The sequence below is a fragment of the Ranitomeya imitator genome, chromosome 2, assembly GCF_032444005.1.
Source record: "Ranitomeya imitator isolate aRanImi1 chromosome 2, aRanImi1.pri, whole genome shotgun sequence".
NCBI lineage: Eukaryota > Metazoa > Chordata > Amphibia > Anura > Dendrobatidae > Ranitomeya > Ranitomeya imitator.
Window position 1 is genome coordinate 47,882,418 of NC_091283.1, and position 22,231 is coordinate 47,904,648.

At 44.8% G+C, this 22,231-nt stretch overlaps 1 protein-coding gene across 1 annotated transcript in view; it reads left to right on the forward strand.

Annotated features, from left to right (window-relative positions):
• Positions 1-22,231, forward strand: part of LOC138661756 (cytochrome P450 2H2-like) — a 34,310-nt gene that overhangs the window by 677 nt on the left and 11,402 nt on the right. The window contains exons 2-4 of the mRNA XM_069746653.1: positions 4,758-4,920; positions 13,698-13,847; positions 13,935-14,095. Coding sequence (XP_069602754.1) covers positions 4,758-4,920; positions 13,698-13,847; positions 13,935-14,095 — 474 coding nt within the window. The remainder of the gene's footprint in view (positions 1-4,757; positions 4,921-13,697; positions 13,848-13,934; positions 14,096-22,231) is intronic.

The following is a 22,231-nucleotide window of genomic DNA, read 5'->3' on the forward strand; positions in this document are numbered from 1 at the left end:
CTTACCTTTACGGTAGTGGGAATTGTCTCTTCAGAGAGGAAGAAGACTAGAACTCTAGTGCCACCTATTGGAAGTAGCAATCCTAAGAGTCAATGTCGACCCTTTAATGAGCCTTGTCACATGACTTAGGATAATAGCCAAACCAGAATCTCAATTTGCAGACACTGTGTTTTGGGGTACTGCCCCTCGTCAGTGCAAAGTGGAGATCTGGTTTGGCTGAGTGAGAGGAGTCTGACCGGGATCCAAGAAGTATCGTTTCTCCTTGTGGAGAGTGACATGATAAGCATGTCGAGGTGAGGAGACTTAAAGCCGCAATGCTCCTCTGGGAAATATGCAAATTGTCTCTTCAGAGAGGAAGCAGACTAGAACTCTAGTGCCACCTATTGGAAGTAGCAATCCTAACAGTCAATGTCGACCCTTTAACGAGCCTTGTCACATGACTAAGGATAGTAGCCAAAGCAGAATCTCAATTTACATGCTGTCGAGGGAATTAATGGCACATGCATTCATGGATCATAAAAACTTAAAAAATTGAAAGTGTCATTTGGGAGCTGCTTAAAATGTTTTGCAAAGATTCACATAAAAAATTCTATTGCACCAATGTATTTGCAATAAAACATCTCTGCCAATAATTTTAATTTAAAATCTCCTACGATTTTGTGTCTACAGCTACCATGCAGAATTATCTGTCCCCCTGGTTTATTTCTATATATAAACCCTGTATAATCCCAACCTACTGTCATACTAAATAAAAGGAGTTTTCCAAATTTCTTCCCAGCTGTAGAATGTAAAAAAAACAAACAAATCCTCCCCTCACCTTCTCTAGGCTCAGTTCTGACTATCTGCTGCTTTTGATGTTTGCTATTGTCTGCAGCGCTGATATCGCATTGACAGCACTGCAGCCAGTCACTGAGCTTAGTGTCTTTGAGCGAGATGACGTCATGAACCGCCCTGAGCCAATGAGCTCCCTGATTGACTGCAGCGCTCTTCAAGTGATGTCAGCACTGCACACAATAACACACTGAGAGCTGCGGCAGAGAATCAGTGCTGGACGCGGGAAGGAGGGGTAAAGATCAATTTGTTTGTTTTTAGACTGCAGTGGGGGGAACAGTGGGTTCCCAAAACCAGAAAACCTATGTAAGACATAGGGGTGTAACTATAATAGGTGCAGGGGTTGCAGCTGCACCTGGGGCCAACAGGGCCCTAAAAGTCTATTTAAAATATTCAATTCCAAAAGACTATCACTATTAAAAACCTGCAATAATTGGGGGCCCCATTGGAGCTTTTGCATTGGGGCCCACAAGCTTCAAGTTACACCACTGTTAACACACATAGGTTGTTTGTAGTCTATAACTGAAGACCAGGGCCAGACTGGGACTAAAATTCTGCCCTGGCATTTGAAGTTACACAGGCCCACTTGTCACATGGTGACTGTATAATATCTTTGTACACTTGTAGGCAGGGCCGGTTTTAGGCAAAGTGGGGCCCTAGGCAAAGTTTAAAATGGGGCCCCAAATGCTAACATATTGCACATCACACAAAAGCATTTCGGTTGTATTTACAAGCGCTGAGTTCAGGCCGCGAAATGAGTTTGATCGACAAGACTGAAGATGTTCAACACTTGTTTCCCGGCCTCTTTCCACCAGCTGAGGAATAATGATGGGACAGAACGATCACTAATAGATCACTAACAGATCACCATACAGTATCATGTTATCAGCAGCACATCTACAGTTTACACCGGCGATGTGCTGCTGAGAACAATGATTTTTGTTCCAGCAAAAACAATCTGAATATGCAGCATTTTACTTGTTTAGTAAAATACACCCGATAGTCCTCCATATATTATAATGTGCACCACAGTCCTCCATATAGTATAATATACTCCTATAGTGCTCCATATATTAAAATACACTGCTCAGTCCTCCATATAGCATAATACACTCCTCATAGTCCTCCATATAGCATAGTACACTTCTCATAGTGCTCCATATAGCATAATACATTCCTCATAGTGCTCCATATAGTATAATGCACTGCCATAGTCATCCATGTAGTACAATTCACTTCCCATAGTATAATGCACCCCATAGTTCTTCATATAGTATAATGTATTCCCCATAGTCCTCAATACTGTATAATGCAGCCCACATATAGTATAATGCAGCCACCACCCTACAGAATATAATGCAGCCACCACAGAGTATAATTCAGCCAACCCAGAGTATAATGCAGCCACCCCATAAAATATAATGCAGCCCCCCTCATAGTTTAATGCAGCATCCTCATAGAGTATGATGCAATCACCCCTCAAAGAATATAAATATAATACAGCCCCCCATCGAATATAATGTAGCCCCGAATAGAATATAATACAGCCCAGCTTCCCACAGAATATAATGCAGCCCCATCAAAGAGTATGATGCAATCATCCCTCATAAAATCTAATACAGCCCCCCATAGAATATAATACAGCCCACCTCCCCATAATATATAATGTAGGCCCCGTAGAATATAATGCATCCCACCATAGTCTATAACACAGCCTCCGCTATAGTATATAATATACCCCCATAGTATATAACATGGCCTCCCCCATAGAATATAATATACCCCCACAATAGTATATAACACAGCCACATAGTGCATAACACGGCCCCCCATAGAATAGAATATACCCCCATGGTATATAGCAAAGCCCACATAGTATACAGCACAACCCGCAGAGTATATAGCAAAGCACACATAGTATATAGCACAACCCGCATAGCATACAGCACAACCCCCATAGCAGATAGCACAGCCCACACAATAGTATACAGCACAGCCCACACAATAGTATACAGCACAGCCCACACAGTAGTATACAGCACAGCCCACGTAGTAGTATACAGTACAGCCCACGTAGTAGTATACAGTACAGCCCACGTAGTAGTATACAGTACAGCCCACGTATCAATATACAGTAAAACCCACGTAGCAGTATACAGCACAGCCCATGTAGCAGTATATAGCTCAGCCCATGTCGTAGTATACAGCACAGTCCACATACTAGTATATAGCACAGCCCACAGAGTAGTATATAGCACAGCCCTCACAGTAGTATACAGCACTGCCCACACAGTAGTATACAGCACTCCCCACACAGTAGTATATAGCACAGCCCACACAGTAGTATAAAGCACAGCCCACATAGTAGTATATAGCACAGCCCACACAGTAGTATATAGCACAGCCCACATAGTAGTATATAGCACAGCCCACATAGTAGTATATAGCACAGCCCACACAGTAGTATATAGCACAGCCCACATAGTAGTATATAGCACAGCCCACATAGTAGTATATAGCACAGCCCACACAGTAGTATATAGCACAGTCCACATAGTAGTATACAGCACAGCCCACACAGCAGTATACAGCACAGCCCACACAGCAGTATACAGCATAGCCCACACAGCAGTATACAGCACAGCCCACACAGCAGTATACAGCACAGCCCACACAGCAGTATACAGCACAGCCCACACAGAAGTATACAGCACAGCCCACACAGAAATATACAGCACAGCCCACACAGTAGTATATAGCACAGCCCACACAGCAGTACAGCACAGCCCACACAGAAGTATACAGCACAGCCCACACAGAAGTATACAGCACAGCCCACACAGTAGTATATAGCACAGCCCACACAGCAGTATACAGCACAGCTCACACAGAAGTATACAGCACAGCCCACACAGAAGTATACAGCACAGCCCACACAGCAGTATATAGCACAGCCTACACAGAAGTATATAGCACAGCCCACACAGAAGTATATAGCACAGCCCACACAGAAGTATATAGCACAGCCCACACAGTAGTATATAGCACAGCCCACACAGCAGTATACAGCACAACCCACACAGAAGTATACAGCACAGCCCACACAGTAGTATATAGCACAGCTCGCATCTCTCCCCTCCCCAAGAATGGCCCCACAGTCCAGTAAAAAAACACACTCCTCACCTCTTCTTCTCGTGCCCACATTGCTCCCTGCTCTTGTCTCGGCAGCTGCTGCTGCACTACCTGGGACACAGTGAGTGCACGCGCACCTGCAGTGTCAGGGGCAGAGCGGGCAATGATGGGAGAGGGAGCGTCAGCAGATGCTCTCTCCTCCATCATTGCATTCAACTGTACCAGCGTCATAGACGCCGGTATAGTTGAATGTGGCGCTGGTGGGGGGTTAGTCGGCGTGCAGGGGCCCACTACTGGCACAAGCCCTTCTGGCATTTGCCAGAACTGGAACTGCCCGACGGCCAGTCCTGTCCTGTTGAAGACACACAATTAAGCATTGACATTATCACATTATCATAAATAACTCAATTCTTTTCTGAATTTGCCTGTGCTATTTGCCATTTTTCTTAAATAAATCATAGCTAATTTGATTCAGTGGTTTCTTGGTTCGGAAGACTTTTTAGGAACTCTGATTATGTCTTTATATTATGTGTTTTGGCATTTTTGGCAAAAAGACCAACAACCTGATGGCTGGATACAATCAAAATAATGGCAGAGAAGACCCTGGTGGACCTATCTACATTTTGCACAAGATCTATCACCCTACAGATCATTTGTCCATCAAGTTGTCATGGCTAGAGAGTGAGCCGAAGGCCATTAAATAATAATATTATTATTTTCACATTTTTAATGTTCCTTTTTGTTCTGAGTCTTTCCACCTTCCCATTTCTCTCTATTTTCTTTGTTTTTTGTAGCTGAGTGAGAAATATGGCCCTGTGTACACGTTTAAAATTATTAACCTCAACTCAGTTGTAATAGCGGGATATGACACAATGAAGGAAGCTCTCGTTGACTGCGGGGATACATTTAATGACAGGGGAATAATTGAGATTTTCTCTGTTCTGTTCAGTGACTATGGTGAGTAGGACATATGTTATCTATAACATGCATGTACATATATTCCACAATGTTAGCCAGTTGTTATCATGTAGATTAGTTAGTATCATTTTTTTACTACTGTTCTAATTTTTTTAGATTGGCTGTGGAACACTCTGAGCCTCACAGGCTCCATGAGCTTCAGGCATTTGGCTTTGGCATGGGTCTGTAGGACAAATGCCTCATGCTTGGACAACTTCTGGCTGCGTTCCTCAGGGATGTGCCTGAAGAAACCTCATGCAGTTTGTGCTAGCAGTTTGAGGGCATGTATGGTTGTGGTAAAGGTTGTTAGGTTTCTTTTTAAAGAAACAGTTGCAGACTGTAAGATTTATGCTTAATAGAAGCAGCTGAACCTCAGGGGCGGTGGCAGTGATGGTGCTTTCTGGTCATAATTGGTAGGAAGAACATGTAAACATTCTAGAACCTCACACCACAAACTTTCACACAAACAAACCATTTGACTTCAGTCTTACAAATGTTAACTTTACAGAGTCTGTAAGTTAGTGTGACTTTCCTACAGACTGTAAAGTCTTAAAATGTTTTCTGGTTTTGGAAAACCCCTTTCTCCAGGCTTCTGTTAGCTTAAAAAAAACCTCACCCTCTCCCGGTAAAGCAATGAGTCTCCACTGCTACTTCCGGTGTATGTTATAGTCTGCTGATTATACGCCACGTCAATAGCGTTGCAGTCAATTAGTGAGCTCAGTGTTTGGCTGCTGCCCCTTCAATATGATGTCAGCATAGCAGACAATAATAGATGCTGGAAAACACAGTGTGGACTCAGCACTAGACCCACGGAGGATGAGTAATTTTGTTTTTTAAAACAAACTGCAGCCAGTTGACAGAGGTTTTCCAAAAATGGAAACCCCCTCTATGAAATAAATTAACTTGACTGACCCCTCCTACATAGTAGGATTGGACCATTCATGTGATGCGACAACCAATCTTATACTCAAAACTTGCATCTTCTTGTTCATCGTCCCACACAGTTGACAACAGGTGTACTAGTGGAATCTATGGGCTTTGCTACTTTCCAGTGCCCAAAAATAATTTATTCTCTTCCGGGCTGATGTCTATTATGACTCTAGCAGATTATTCAGAATTTACACCATCCAAGGTCAACATCATTCTCAGTCCACACCACTAGGGTTGAGCGAAACAGATCGTCACTTTTCAAAAGTCGCCGACTTTTAGCAAAGTCGGGTTTCGTGAAACCCGACCCGATCCCACTCCGGGATCGGGTCGGCGGTCGGCGATCTCTACTTAAAAGTCTGGTTTCGTTATATATACATATATATATATATATATATATATATATATATATGGCAAAAAAGAGGCAGCACTCCATATTAGCAGTGTTCAACGTGCAGGATTTAATCAACCCACTGTTCAGGGCGACGTTTCGGCTCAAACTGAGCCTTTCTCAAGCCAGGCTTGAGAAAGTCTCAGTTTGAGCCGAAACGTCGCCCTGAACAGTGGGTTGATTAAATCCTGCACGTTGAACACTGCTAATATGGAGTGCTGCCTCTTTTTTGCCTTATATTGAATGAATTGGATACATGGACTGTTATCCTGGGGCCTTGCACTTGAAGATAAGTACATCTTGTGCTGTTCCTTTTTTCTTTATATATATATATATATATATATATATATATATATACAGTTAGGTCCATATATATTTGGACAGAGACAACATTTTTCTAATTTTGGTTATAGACATTACCACAATGAATTTTAAACAAAACAATTCAGATGTAGTTGAAGTTCAGACTTTCAGCTTTCATGTGAGGGTATCCACATTAAAATTGGATGAAGGGTTTAGGAGTTTCAGCTCCTTAACATGTGCCACCCTGTTCCAGCAAGCAAGAAAAAACAAATAGACAAGCTGGTCAGAAAAAACAGTAAACAAAATAGCAAAGCGGAACTTAGCTATGCAGAGCAGCAGGCCACAGGAACGATCCAGGAGGAAACAGGTCCAATACTAGAACATTGACTGGAGGCCAGGATCAAAGCACTAGGTGGAGTTAAATAGAGCAGCACCTAACGACTTCACCACACCACCTGAGGAAGGAAACTCAGAAGCCGCAGTACCACTCTCCTCCACCAAGCTCACAGAGAGAATCAGCCGAAGTACCACTTGTGACCACAGGAGGGAGCTCTGCCACAGAATTCACAACAGTACCCCCCCCTTGAGGAGGGGTCACCGAACCCTCACCAGAGCCCCCAGGACGACCAGGATGAGCCATATGAAAGGCACGAACAAGATCGGGAGCATGGACATCAGAGGCAAAGACCCAGGAATTATCTTCCTGAGCATAACCCTTCCACTTAACCAGATACTGGAGTTTCCGTCTTGAAACACGAGAATCCAAAATCTTCTCCACTATATACTCCAACTCCCCCTCCACCAAAACCGGGGCAGGAGGATCAACAGATGGAACCATAGGTGCCACGTATCTCCGCAACACTGACCTATGGAATACGTTATGTATGGAAAAAGAATCTGGAAGGGTCAGACGAAAAGACACAGGATTAAGAACCTCAGAAATCCTATACGGACCAATGAAACAAGGTTTAAACTTAGGAGAGGAAACCTTCATAGGAATATGACGAGAAGATAACCAAACGAAATCCCCAACACGAAGTCGGGGACCCACACAGCGTCTGCGATTAGCGAAACGTTGAGCCTTCTCCTGGGACAAGGTCAAATTGTCCACTACATGAGTACAAATCTGCTGCAACCTGTCCACCACAGTATCCACACCAGGACAGTCCGAAGACTCAACCTGCCCTGAAGAGAAACGAGGATGGAACCCAGAGTTGCAGAAAAACGGCGAAACCAAGGTAGCCGAGCTGGCCCGATTATTAAGCGCGAACTCAGCCAAAGGCAAAAAGGACACCCAGTCATCCTGATCAGCAGAAACAAAACATCTCAGATATGTTTCCAAGGTCTGATTGGTTCGTTCGGTCTGGCCATTAGTCTGAGGATGGAAAGCTGAGGATAAAGACAAGTCAATGCCCATCCTACCACAAAAGGCTCGCCAAAACCTCGAAACAAACTGGGAACCTCTGTCAGAAATGATATTCTCTGGAATGCCATGTAAACGAACCACATGCTGGAAGAACAATGGCACCAAATCAGAGGAGGAAGGTAATTTAGACTAGGATACCAAATGGACCATCTTAGAGAAGCGATCACAGACCACCCAAATGACTGACATCTTTTGAGAGACGGGAAGATCTGAAATAAAATCCATAGAGATATGTGTCCAAGGCCTCTTCGGGACCGGCAAGGGCAAAAGCAACCCACTGGCACGAGAACAGCAGGGCTTAGCCCGAGCACAAATCCCACAGGACTGCACAAAAGAATGCACATCCCGCGACAGAGATGGCCACCAAAAGGATCTAGCCACTAACTCTCTGGTACCAAAGATTCCAGGATGACCAGCCAACACCGAACAATGAACCTCAGAGATAACTTTATTCGTCCACCTATCAGGGACAAACAGTTTCTTCGCTGGGCAACGATCAGGTTTATTAGCCTGAAATTTTTGCAGCACCTGCCGCAAATCAGGGGAGATGGCAGACACAATTACTCGCTCTTTGAGGATACCCGCCGGCTCAGATAAACCCAGAGAGTCGGGCACAAAACTCCTAGACAGAGCATCCGCCTTCACATTTTTAGAGCCCGGAAGGTACGAAATCACAAAGTCAAAACGGGCAAAAAACAGCGACCAACGAGCCTGTCTAGAATTCAACCGCTTGGCAGACTCGAGATAAGTCAAGTTCTTATGATCAGACAAGACCACCACGCGATGCTTAGCTCCTTCAAGCCAATGACGCCACTCCTCGAATGCCCACTTCATGGCCAGCAACTCTCGATTGCCCACATCATAATTTCGCTCAGCAGGTGAAAACTTCCTGGAAAAGAAGGCGCATGGTTTCATCACCGAGCAATCAGAACTTCTCTGCGACAAAACAGCCCCTGCTCCAATCTCAGAAGCATCAACCTCGACCTGGAATGGAAGCGAAACATCTGGTTGACACAACACAGGGGCAGAAGAAAAACGACGCTTCAACTCTTGAAAAGCTTCCACAGCAGCAGAAGACCAATTGACCACATCAGCACCCTTCTTGGTCAAATCGGTCAATGGTTTAGCAATACTAGAAAAATTGCAGATGAAGCGACGATAAAAATTAGCAAAGCCCAGGAACTTTTGCAGACTTTTCAGAGATGTCGGCTGAGTCCAATCATGGATGGCTTGGACCTTAACAGGGTCCATCTCGATAGTAGAAGGGGAAAAGATGAACCCCAAAAATGAAACCTTCTGAACACCAAAGAGACACTTTGATCCCTTCACAAACAAAGAATTAGCACGCAGGACCTGAAACACCGTTCTGACCTGCTTCACATGAGACTCCCAATCATCCGAGAAGATCAAAATGTCATCCAAGTACACAATCAGGAATTTATCCAGGTACGCTCGGAAAATGTCATGCATAAAGGACTGAAACACTGATGGAGCATTGGCAAGTCCGAATGGCATTACTAGATACTCAAAATGGTCCTCGGGCGTATTAAATGCAGTTTTCCATTCATCGCCTCGCTTAATACGCACAAGATTATACGAACCACGAAGATCTATCTTGGTGAACCAACTAGCCCCCTTAATCCGAGCAAACAAATCAGATAACAACGGCAAGGGGTACTAAAATTTAACCGTGATCTTATTTAGAAGGCGGTAATCTATACAAGGTCTCAGCAAACCATCCTTCTTGGCTACAAAAAAGAACCCTGCTCCTAATGGCGACGATGACGGGCGAATATGCCCCTTCTCCAAGGACTCCTTCACATAACTCCGCATAGCGGCGTGCTCATGCACAGATAAATTAAACATTCGACCTTTTGGGAATTTACTACCAGGAATCAAATCGATAGCACAATCACAATCCCTATGCGGAGGTAGAGTATCGGACTTGGGCTCATCAAATACATCCCGGTAATCAGACAAGAACTCTGGAACCTCAGAAGGGGTGGATGACGAAATAGCCAGAAATGGGACATCACCATGTACCCCCTGACAACCCCAGCTGGACACAGACATGGATTTCCAATCTAATACTGGATTATAGACTTGTAGCCATGGCAAGCCCAACACGACCACATCATGCAGATTATGCAACACCAGAAAGCGAATAACCTCCTGATGTGCAGGAGCCATGCACATGGTCAGCTGGGTCCAGTACTGAGGCTTATTCTTGGCCAAAGGCGTAGCATCAATTCCTCTCAATGGAATAGGACACTGCAAGGGCTCCAAGAAAAACCCACAACGCCTAGCATACTCCAAGTCCATCAAATTCAGGGCAGCGCCTGAATCCACAAATGCCATGACAGAATATGACGACAAAGAGCAGATCAAGGTAACGGACAGAAGAAATTTTGACTGTACCATACCAATGGTGGCAGACCTAGCGAACCGCTTAGTGCGCTTAGGACAATCAGAGATAGCATGAGTGGAATCACCACAGTAGAAACACAGCCCATTCAGACGTCTGTGTTCTTGCCGTTCAACTCTGGTCAAAGTCATATCGCACTGCATAGGCTCAGGTTTAAGCTCAGGTAATACCGCCAAATGGTGCACAGATTTACGCTCACGCAAGCGTCGACCGATCTGAATGGCCAAAGATATAGACTCATTCAGACCAGCAGGCATAGGAAATCCCACCATGACATCCTTAAGGGCTTCAGAGAGACCCTTTCTGAAAATAGCTGCGAGCGCACCTTCATTCCATTGAGTGAGTACGGACCACTTTCTAAATTTCTGACAATATACCTCTATCTCATCCTGACCCTGATACAGAGCCAGCAAATTTTTCTCTGCCTGATCCACTGAATTAGGCTCATCGTACAGCAATCCGAGCGCCAGGAAAAACGCATCGATATTACTCAATGCAGGATCTCCTGACGCAAGAGAAAATGCCCAGTCCTGAGGGTCGCCACGTAAAAAAGAAATAATGATCCTAACTTGTTGAACTGGGTCACCAGAGGAGCGAGGTTTCAAAGCCAGAAATAGTTTACAATTATTTTTGAAACTCAGAAATTTAGTTCTATCTCCAAAAAACAAATCAGGAATAGGAATTCTCGGTTCCAACATAGAATTCTGAACCACAAAGTCTTGAATATTTTGTACTCTTGCCGTGAGCTGATCCACATATGAAGACAGACCTTTAATGTCCATCGCTACACCTGTGTCCTGAACCACCCAAATGTCTAGGGGAAAAAAAAGGCAAAACACAGTGCAGAGAAAAAATAAAGGTCTCAGAACTTTTTTCCCTCTATTGAGAATCATTTGTACTTTGAGCCTCCAGTACTGTTATGATAAGGTAATTCAGTACCACAATGGACATAGAGGTCAGAGCACATACAGTGACCTGACAATAACCCAAAAACATAGAACAAGCTCTGAGACGTGGGAACTTTGCTGACCGCAATCCCTAATCCTCTCCAACCACACTAGAGGCAGCCGTGGATTGCGCCTAACGCTCCCTATGCAACTCGGCACAGCCTGAGAAACTAGCTAGCCTGAAGATAGAAAATAAGCCTTCCTTGCCTCAGAGAAATACCCCAAAGGAAAAGGCAGCCCCCACATATAATGACTGTGAGTTAAGATGAAAAGACAAACATAGAGATGAAATAGATTTAGCAAAGTGAGGCCCGACTTTCTGAACAGAGCGAGGATAGGAAAGGTAACTTTGCGGTCAACACAAAACCCTACAAAAACCACGCAAAGGGGGCAAAAAGACCCTCCGTACCGAACTAACGGCACGGAGGTACACCCTCTGCGTCCCAGAGCTTCCAGCAAGCAAGAAAAAACAAATAGACAAGCTGGACAGAAAAAACAGTAAACAAAATAGCAAAGCGGAACTTAGCTAAGCAGAGCAGCAGGCCACAGGAACGATCCAGGAGGAAACAGGTCCAATACTAGAACATTGACTGGAGGCCAGGATCAAAGCACTAAGTGGAGTTAAATAGAGCAGCACCTAACGACTTCACCACATCACCTGAGGAAGGAAACTCAGAAGCCGCAGTACCACTCTCCTCCACCAACGGAAGCTCACAGAGAGAATCAGCCGAAGTACCACTTGTGACCACAGGAGGGAGCTCTGCCACAGAATTCACAACATAGAGCGCCGAAATTTTGCATGTACACACTACTAACATTAGTAGTGTGGAATATGCAAAAAAAGGGGGATATGACATGGTTTACTGTATGTAAACCATGTCTCATATCATGTCGGGTTTTGGCAGGAGAAATGAAAAGCCGGTAATTGAATTACCGACTTTTCTGATATATCGCCCTGAAGGAAATGTAAAAAAAAAACAAAAAAACCCATAGACTTACATTGGGTTTCGAGTTTCGGCCGATCCCCGACCCCGACTTTTCAATAGGATCGGCCGATTTCACTCGACCCGACTTTTGAGAAAGTCCGGTTTCGTGAAACCCGACTCGACCCTGAAAAACTAAAAGTCGCTCAACCCTACACACCACTTCAGTGACACCCCCCAAAGAATTATCCCCTCCAAAAAAATAAGACTATTCCATCCCTGCTAGTCTATAACTGTAATAACACTCACAGATGGCTCACATGCTGCTTCAGGCTTTTCTCAGTAAAACATAACAGAAAATATACACAAGCTGCACCATCTGACAATTCATGAAAATTGGCATTTGGTGTTCGGCCACAGGTATATGAATTTTGGATCCAATATTCTTTGATGAAAATCTATGCACAGATAACTGATCATGTACGGCTCTCTTTTTGTGGTCCATCCTGCATAACATACATATAAAAGAGGGAATGGGTAACAGGAGAAGCCAGCTCACCATTTGCAGTCTCTTACCAAGAATAAGTTCCACGCATGAAGCCGCCTGGGCTTGGGTGTGCAAGTTCCAAAGAATGAAGAAAAAAAGGTACTCTAGTGTAGAAAAAGAGTGTCGAAACGCGTCAGTTGGTTGCTCTCTGGGATCTATATGTTGTCCGCATTGTGCCTGTTTTTATGAAGTTTTATATTTTTCTAAGCTTTTTTTTCCTTCATACTGTATAACAGTTAGGAATTATTCAGGTATTGGACACAGAAGATGCCCTCTTAGAAATGTATGTTTAAATTGACAAAAAGGTGTTACAAATTGGGATGTGTCCCTACGCACTCTGAAAATGTTGGACGGTGATGACAGATAATGAAGGGGCAAGAAATGTTTTCATTTATTTGCAAATGTATAGAAGGAATAACAGCGAAAAGGCACAATGAAAAGGTCTAAGAAAATGTTATCGAAAGTACTTATTTCACCGAAAATTCATGTACCGGTAGTTATTTTCTAATACATACATGACAGAAGCAGAAACGTGATCCTTTTAGGATTCGGGGTAGGACAATTAGGTGCCATAAGTAGTGGTCCTTTGATAAAGACCCCTCTATTAGAAAAGAGACAATCAATGTTTGCCACTGCTGATAAAATTCTCCAGCAATAGATAACTGGAACATCTTATTACTACACCTTGTAGCATAATTGTAGATCGTAGCTTGGCCACTCAATATGTTCCTGTAATATTTTGGCATGCAGTTAGGACTCGAGATATTTGCTATTTTTTCGACAAAACAAAACATTTGTCTCCAAAATATAAAGCTAATTAGGAACTAGCCAAAAGCTAGTGCTGATTCTGTGAGTTCTGGGTCTTGATCTTTCTCTACCATCTTCTAGGGATTGTTATGAGCAATGGTGAGAGGTGGAAAGTGATGAGACGATTCTCTCTGATGACCTTGAGAAATTTAGGAATGGGCAAGAGGAGTGTTGAAACGAGGATCCAAGAGGAGGCCCAGTGTCTTACAGAAAGGATTATGCAAAACAATGGTGAGTAAAAACTAAAGTCATGTTTTTACATTCACAATCAACTTTTTGTGATACGCTGTAAGCTTTTGTTAATTACTTTAATTGCAGATACGTCATTTAACCCAACATATATTCTTGGACTTGCTGTTTCTAATGTTATATGTTCTATTGTGTTTGGTGAGCGATATGACTATGAGGACAAGAAATTTCTGAAGCTTTTATCTTATAACAGAGAAATCTTCAAACGGCTGAATTCTTTCGCTGGCCAGGTACATATTGTTTATGATTCTCAATGACCCACCTTTTTGGATAATATTGCAAGACATCTTCACCACCACAAAAAGAGCAAAACACTTAGTTTCTGTTGTCGGATTATTGCAGACTTAATTATTTTGCTATTTATTTTTAAGATAAAAAGACATTTGGACAGTACCCAAGGATCCTTTACCACAAGGGGTCCATAGGTTCTACACAATTTAGTGCACTCATGAAAGTTTCCACAAGGATGCCGTAAATTGTTGACCATTTAGAGCACTTGCAAAAGTTAAAGTGATGGACCTGCTAAAAAAAATAAAAAAAAATTAATGATGGTTTTAGGCCAATCATGGCTGTATTGGTTAGTAAGAGAATGATGATCTTTGTAATCCTGGGGATAAGATCACTTTCAGTCTCCACATTTTTTCTGAAAAGACAAACCAAATAGATAAGCAAAAACCAGACAGCTAAATGGGAGGAGCAGGATTCATGTAGAACAACCACAAAACACAATTTGGGTCTTGAACCAATATTTATATTGTTTGTCCAATCTTTCTATATAACCATCTTGGCAAAGATTAAAACCACATGTACCATAATCTAAAAAGGTTTTATTTTAAATATTTTTTCTATAAAATTGTTTTTATTGTGTAAAAGTGCCAAAACATAAAAAACAAATATAAATGAGGTATATCTGTAATCGTACTAACCTGACCAATAAAGCTGACTTATCATTTTTACTACTTGCAGAACGGCATAACAAAGAAAAAAACACAAAACATTATTCCTTAATTGCTTGTTTTTTTTTTTAATTCTGCGTATTGAAAATTGGAATAGAAATCGATCAAAAAATATGATATGCCAAAGTGGTACCTATAAAAACATCAACTCATTCCTCAAAATACAAGCCTCCACATGACTATGTCCGCAAAAATATGGAAAACATATAGCTCACATCAAAACAAAGTGATGTGTTAGGTGTCGAGGTCCTACCGCTGCACAGGGGGAATCTCAAACCATGTTCACTGTGGTCTCCCATTCTTCTCCAGCCACAGTGGAGCCTGCTCAGCAGAGACGTCAGTCCCAGCGTCTGGCTCAGGCAGATACTGTGCACTTGGTTACTGCTGCCCTTCCAGGTCCAGCCATTGTAACCAACACTGATCAGCGGCAAGCAGACACTCCTGGGACTAAGTCCTGCTTTTCCTCTACTGAGCATGCCTTTAAGGGATGACCTCTCACTAGAGGTCGAGGCTCACATGCTCAGGTCCTGTAGCAGCTCCTATTGGATCACTAAGAAGGTCCTGGAGAGCTTCTGCTATAAAAGGTTCACATGGCCGCACGGCCATGCGCTAGTATAAATCAGTAATTGTGTGTGTGGATGTATGCCTGTTCTGGTGAAAGCTCCGAATCATTCCCATCCCTAGAGTTGATGAATGTTCATGAATGTTGGAGCTGTCTAGCACCAGATAGTGCCATCCAGCACCAGGCACAATCTATACTGCGTCTAACCTGCAGTGACAGCCAGTGCTGTCTGTACGCACTCTGTGTGGCTATCTCTAACTTCTCCTGATTATCCGTCAGTGTAAGGTGGGAACTCCCGCTTAATCCCAGCATCTGACTCAGGGCTGCGAACGCACCTTTACTATCATCATATTTACTCGGTACATTTTGCCATCCCCAACAATGTCTTTTTGCAATAAAAAACGTCTTATAGTGTGTGACAGCAGCCAAACATAAAACAAGATATAAATCTGTTATCGCTGTAATCGCACCAACCCCAAGAATATAGCAATATAATCACTTATACCGCATGAGGAATGGCGTAAAAAAAAAACACAATTCTTTACTTGCTGTTGATTTGTTAATTCTGCCTCCCAAAGATCACAGTAAGGCTCGGCGAACAATTATCCTGTGCTCTGTTTTGAAAGCTTACCCCGGGTTTTACATGTAACTCTCTGAAACACATTATTCAGATACAACCCCCAAGGGAATATTTCCTATAATAAGGCAGATGGAGACACTGTGGATGACTTCTGGCCGCCTATGATACAGTGATGTCTGTCTTTTTAGGTTTGCATAAAAGCAGTCTACTATAGTTTTGTGCACCTCTGAAAAGAAGGCCATTGCTGATCAATGGCCAGATGGAGTCCAGAGTAACTGCTGCCCCATTATAGTGAATGGATCCCTTGGGGACTCATCTGAATCACGTCACTTTGAAATTTAAATATAAATGCCTATGTACTGTAAGTGCTCAGCGCAGAAAGCCGGATATATGTGGTCACAAATATTATGTAAAATGATCCATTCAAAAGCTTCAAATCAATCCACAAAAAAAGCAAGTCCCCACTCAGGTTCATCATCTGTTAATGGAAATATTGGGGGCTTCCATGTTACTGGTAGCAAAAAAGCTCTGGAAAAACACTATGACTCCTCGCCCCCAAAACAAAATTCACAAAATTCTGTGTTCCCACAAACAAATTCCCCTTCCTTCTGAGCCCCACGGTGTGCCTAAATCACATTTAGTGTTCACATGTTTGGCATTTCAGAAATGATGACAGCCCGAGTAATTTATGGGTGCATATCTCCAGAAGTATGAGCTGGGCACCACAAAGTACTGGGGACTACTACGTATGGGCATCTCAATGACAGTTTGCAATTTTCACTCAAAAACATGCACTGATGCTTTTTTCTGGAAAACACCCGCTGTTAGGGCTAGCGGAACGCACCTAATAATAAGACAGGTAGAGTATGGTGCGTTCGCAGCCCGGGGTCCACCGTGCAGAGATGGAACCTGCTGCCAAGTAATGACGGACTATATGGCGGTACTCATAAGTATACACACGTGGGTTAAACTTCACCCAGCGTGAAGGAAGCGATCCTGTTGCGTCACAGGATCGCGGTACCGCACATAGAGCGCGAGCAAGTAGTCAGTGAACTCAACCCCAACTAGGATTGAAGTCCGATTAGACCCTTGCTGGCACAACACCGCAACTGGGTGTGTAAGGAAGCCAAATAACAATATTAGGGCACAAGAGTGCATGCGGTGCCGCACTGACGAACGCCACTAACCACCCAGGCTTGGGTAAGGAAAGCACAGAGGAAGTGCACGGCGCCGTACTGGCGGTCACAGCAACTGGAAGCTGTAATGTGTGATTAGTGCTGTAGGATAAGTCGGGCGCTAAAGCAACCATACACCTTCCGCAAACAGACATTTAATAGGGAAGGGGTATCCAAGGACGACTTGCACTCACAACAAACACACGTAAGCAAATGTACACTAGCGCATGGCCGTGCGGTCATGCGCAGTTTATATAGTTGCAGCACAGGAACTGGCCACAGAAACTTTGCCCTTCCAAGACCTGCCAAGAGGACCAATGGAATGTGCTGCAGAGCCTGAGCACATGACACTCGATCTCCAACGGGAGATCTTGCCCTGGACATGCTCAGTGTGTGCAGACAAGGACTTAGTCCCAGAGAAGTCCGCTCGCTGCTGACCAGCACTGGCTTTAAAGGCAGAAGCTGAAGAAGCAGCAGTAACTCTCTGTACAGAGTGAGACTGAGCCATACGCTGGGACCGACGTCCCTGCTGAGCAGACTCCACTGCGGCTGGATAAGAATGGGAGACCGCAGCGGAGATGGCTCGAGATTCCCCCTGTGCAGAAGTGGGAACTCGAGACCTAACATTACCCCCCCTCCTAGGGCCCCCCCTCCTTGGGCCTCGCTACGCTCGAAGGCAGCAATGAGCTGTGGGGCCCGAATGTTTTCAGCAGGCTCCCATGACCTGTCTTCTGGGCTCTAACCCTTCCAATCCACCAGATAGAACTTTTTGCCGCGTACCACCTTGCACCCCAAAATAGCGTTCACCTCGTAATCGTCCGTAGACGAACCCGATGTCCTGGCAGATGACTCGGAAAACCGGGACATGTATACGGGTTTCAAGAGAGACACATGAAAGGTGTCGGTGATACCCAAGCGTGGAGGAAGAGCCAAACGGTAGACCACAGGATTAAGCTGTTCGAGAACCTTGAAGGGACCCAAGTAGCGAGGAGCAAACTTAGTGGACTCAACTCGCAGCCTGATGTTACGGGCGGAGAGCCACACCAAGTCGCCAGGAGCAAAGGTCGGAGCGGGGCGCCGATGAACATCGGCGGAGGACCTCATTCTCTCCTTGGATCCTGCGTGCGGTCCCAAATGTCCCGTGCCCCCACAGCCCAGTCTGCCACCCTGGAGTCAGCAGAAGACACAGGCATGGGCACAGGAACACGCGGATGCTGGCCGTAATTTAGGAGGAATGGAGTCTGACCGGTGGAGTCGGCTACCGCATTGTTAAGTGCAAACTCTGCCCACGGTAGCAAGGATGCCCAGTCCTCCTGCCTGGCAGTAACAAAATGTCGTAAATATGTGACCAAGGTCTGGTTGGCCCTCTCTACCAACCCATTCGTCTCGGGATGATATGCCGAAGAGAGATTCAACTCAATACTGAGTAGACGACAAAGCTCTCTCCAGAATCGAGACGCAAACTGGGGACCCCGGTCACTAACAATTTTGTCTGGCATACCGTGAAGGTGAAAGATATGCTTGACGAACAAGACAGCCAATGCCCGTGCAGAAGGTAGCCGTGGAAGAGGCACCAAGTGCACCATTTTGGAAAAATGGTCGGTGATCACCCAGATAATGGTGCAGTTACAAGACTTGGGTAAGCCCACCACAAAGTCCATCCCGACCATCTCCCAGGGCCTGTCCGCCACCGGCAGAGGATAAACCAAACCAGCTGGCCGTTGCCGAGGAGTCTTGTTCTTGGCGCAAGAGACACACGCCCGAACATACTCTGCGACATCACGAGCCATATGCGGCCACCAGTACGTCCTCGCCAGTAACTCAGATGTCCTTTTGGCACCAAAATGTCCACCCACCCTGGACGAGTGTGCCCAAGAGAGAACCTCCGGTCGCAAATTGGATGGAACAAAAGTCTTGCCCGGGGGCACAGACTCTAGCGAAACCGGGGCCACAGTTCTCAAGCTCTCGGTGGGGACAATAAGCCGAGGCTCCTCCTCCTCCTCCACAGATGACACAACGGAGCGAGAGAGAGCGTCGGCCCGAATGTTCTTCTCCCCAGAAAGAAAATGGAGGGTGAAATAAAACCGGGAGAAGAATAAGGACCATCTGGCCTGGCGAGAATTTAACCGCTGGGGTGTCTGCAGGTACACCAAATTTTTATGGTCTGTGAAGACTTGGAAGGGAAAACGTGCTCCCTCCAAGAAATGTCTCCACTCCGAGAAAGCCAACTTCATGGCTAGCAACTCCCTGTCCCCGATGGAATAATTCCTCTCTGCTGGTGAGAAGGTCTTGGAGAAAAAGAAACAAGGATGCTTCCGACCTTGAGCATCCTTTTGGAAGAGGACTGCTCCAGCACCCACAGAAGAGGCATCCACCTCCATGATAAATGGCTTATCAACATCGGGGCGATGTAGGATGGGAGCGCTAGCGAAGTGTGACTTTATAGAGTTAAAGGCCTTGGAGACCTCCTCAGACCACAATTTGGGATTCGCCCCCTTCTTGGTGAGGGCAACCAAGGGAGCTACCAAAGTTGAGAAGTGCGGAATGAACTGGCGATAATAATTAATGAACCCCAAAAAGCACTGCACCGCTTTAAGAGAATGGGGTTCCTGCCAGTCCATCACAGCCTGTAGTTTGGCAGGATCCATAGCCAATCCCTGGGCAGAGATGATGTAGCCTAGAAAAGGTAAGGACTCCTGCTCAAACATACACTTCTCCAACTTGGCATAGAGGGAGTTTGCCCGTAGGAGGTCGAAGACTTTGCAAACATCTCTCCGGTGGGAGTCAATATCTGGAGAGTAGATGAGAATATCATATATAATAATAATAATAATAATAATTTTATTTATATAGCGCCAACATATTCCGCAGCGCTTTACAAATTATAGAGGGGACTTGTACAGACAATAGACATTACAGCATAACAGAAATACAGTTCAAAACAGATACCAGGAGGAGTGAGGGCCCTGCTCGCAAGCTTACAAACTATGAGGAAAAGGGGAGACACGAGAGGTGGATGGTAACAATTGCTTTAGTTATTCGGACCAGCTATAGTGTAAGGCTCAGGTGTTCATGTAAAGCTGCATGAACCAGTTACCTGCCTAAGTATGTAGCAGTACAGACACAGAGGGCTAATACTGCATAAAGTGTATGAGAACATGATGCGAGGAACCTTTTTTTTTTTTTTTTTTTTTTTTATTATAAATAGGCCACACAGGGATCGTTAGGTTAATGCATTGAGGCGGTAGGCCAGTCTGAACAAATGAGTTTTTAGGGCACGCTTAAAACTGTGGGGATTGGGGATTAATCGTATTAACCTAGGTAGTGCATTCCAAAGAATCGGCGCAGCACGTGTAAAGTCTTGGAGACGGGAGTGGGAGGTTCTGATTATTGAGGATGCTAACCTGAGGTCATTAGCGGAGCGGAGGGCACGGGTAGGGTGGTAGACTGATAACAGGGAGGAGATGTAGGGTGGTGCTGAGCCATGGAGTGCTTTGTGGATGAGGGTAGTAGTTTTGTACTGGATTCTGGAGTGGATGGGTAGCCAGTGTAATGACTGGCACAGGGTAGAGGCATCGGTGTAACGGTTGGTGAGGAATATGATCCTGGCAGCAGCATTCAGGACAGATTGGAGCGGGGAGAGTTTTGCAAGAGGGAGACCGATTAGTAGAGAGTTACAATAGTCCAGACGAGAATGAATAAGTGAAACAGTCAGAGTTTTTGCAGAGTCGAAATTAAGAAAAGGGCGAATTCTAGAAATGTTTTTGAGATGCAGGTAAGAAGAGCGAGCCAGTGATCGGATGTAGGGGGTGAATGAAAGGTCAGAATCAAGGATGACCCCAAGGCAGCGGGCATGTTGCTTTGGAGTAATGGTGGAACCGCACACGGAGATGGCAATGTCAGGCAAAGGTAGGTTAGTAGAGGGAGAGAACACGAGGAGTTCAGTTTTTGACAGGTTTAGTTTCAGATAGAGGGAGGACATGATGTTAGAGACAGCGGTAAGACAATCACTGGTGTTTTCTAAAAAGGTCGGTGTGATATCGGGAGCAGAAGTGTATAATTGGGTGTCGTCAGCATAGAGATGGTACTGGAAACCAAATCTACTGATTGTTTGTCCAATAGGGGCAGTATACAACGAGAAGAGTAGGGGGCCTAGGACTGATCCTTGAGGAACCCCAACAGTAAGGGGAAGGTGAGAGGAGGAGGAACCAGCAAAACATACAGTGAAGGATCGGTCAGAGAGATAGGAGGAGAACCAGGAGAGAACGGTGTCCTTGAGGCCGATGGAGCGGAGCATAGTGAGGAGGAGCTGATGATCCACAGTGTCGAATGCTGCAGAGAGATCCAAGAGAATGAGCATGGAGTAGTGACCATTAGATTTAGCTGTTAGTAGGTCATTAGAGACTTTAATGAGGGCAGTTTCAGTAGAGTGTAAAGAGCGGAAGCCAGATTGAAGAGGGTCGAGAAGAGAATTATCTGAGAGATAGCGGGTAAGACGGGAGTGGACCAGGCGTTCGAGGAGTTTAGAGATGAAGGGAAGATTAGAGACAGGTCTATAATTAGCGGCACAGTTTTGATCGAGGGATGGTTTTTTAAGTAATGGATGTATGATGGCATGCTTAAATGAGGAGGGAAAAATACCGGAAGTGAGGGAAAGGTTGAATATTTTTGTTAGGTGAGAGGTGATAGCCGGGGAAAGGGACTGGAGGAGATGTGACGGAATGGGGTCACTGGTGCAAGTGGTCGGGCGAGAAGATGCAAGGAGCCTGCTTACTTCTTCTTCTGTAACTGCTTCAAAGTCATCCAGATAGACTACGACCGAGGTGGAAAGCATATCCCGGAAGATATCGTTCACAAAGTCTTGGAAAACGGCTGGGGCATTACAGAGCCCGAAGGGCATCACCAGATATTCATAGTGCCCATCCCTGGTGTTAAAAGCCGTCTTCCATTCGTCCCCCTCACGGATGCGAATCAGGTTGTAAGCACCCCGCAGATGTAGTTTAGTAAATACCCTTGCTCCCCGAAGCCTATCGAAGAGCTCAGATATCAAGGGCAAAGGATACTTATTCTTAACGGTGATGGCATTAAGACCC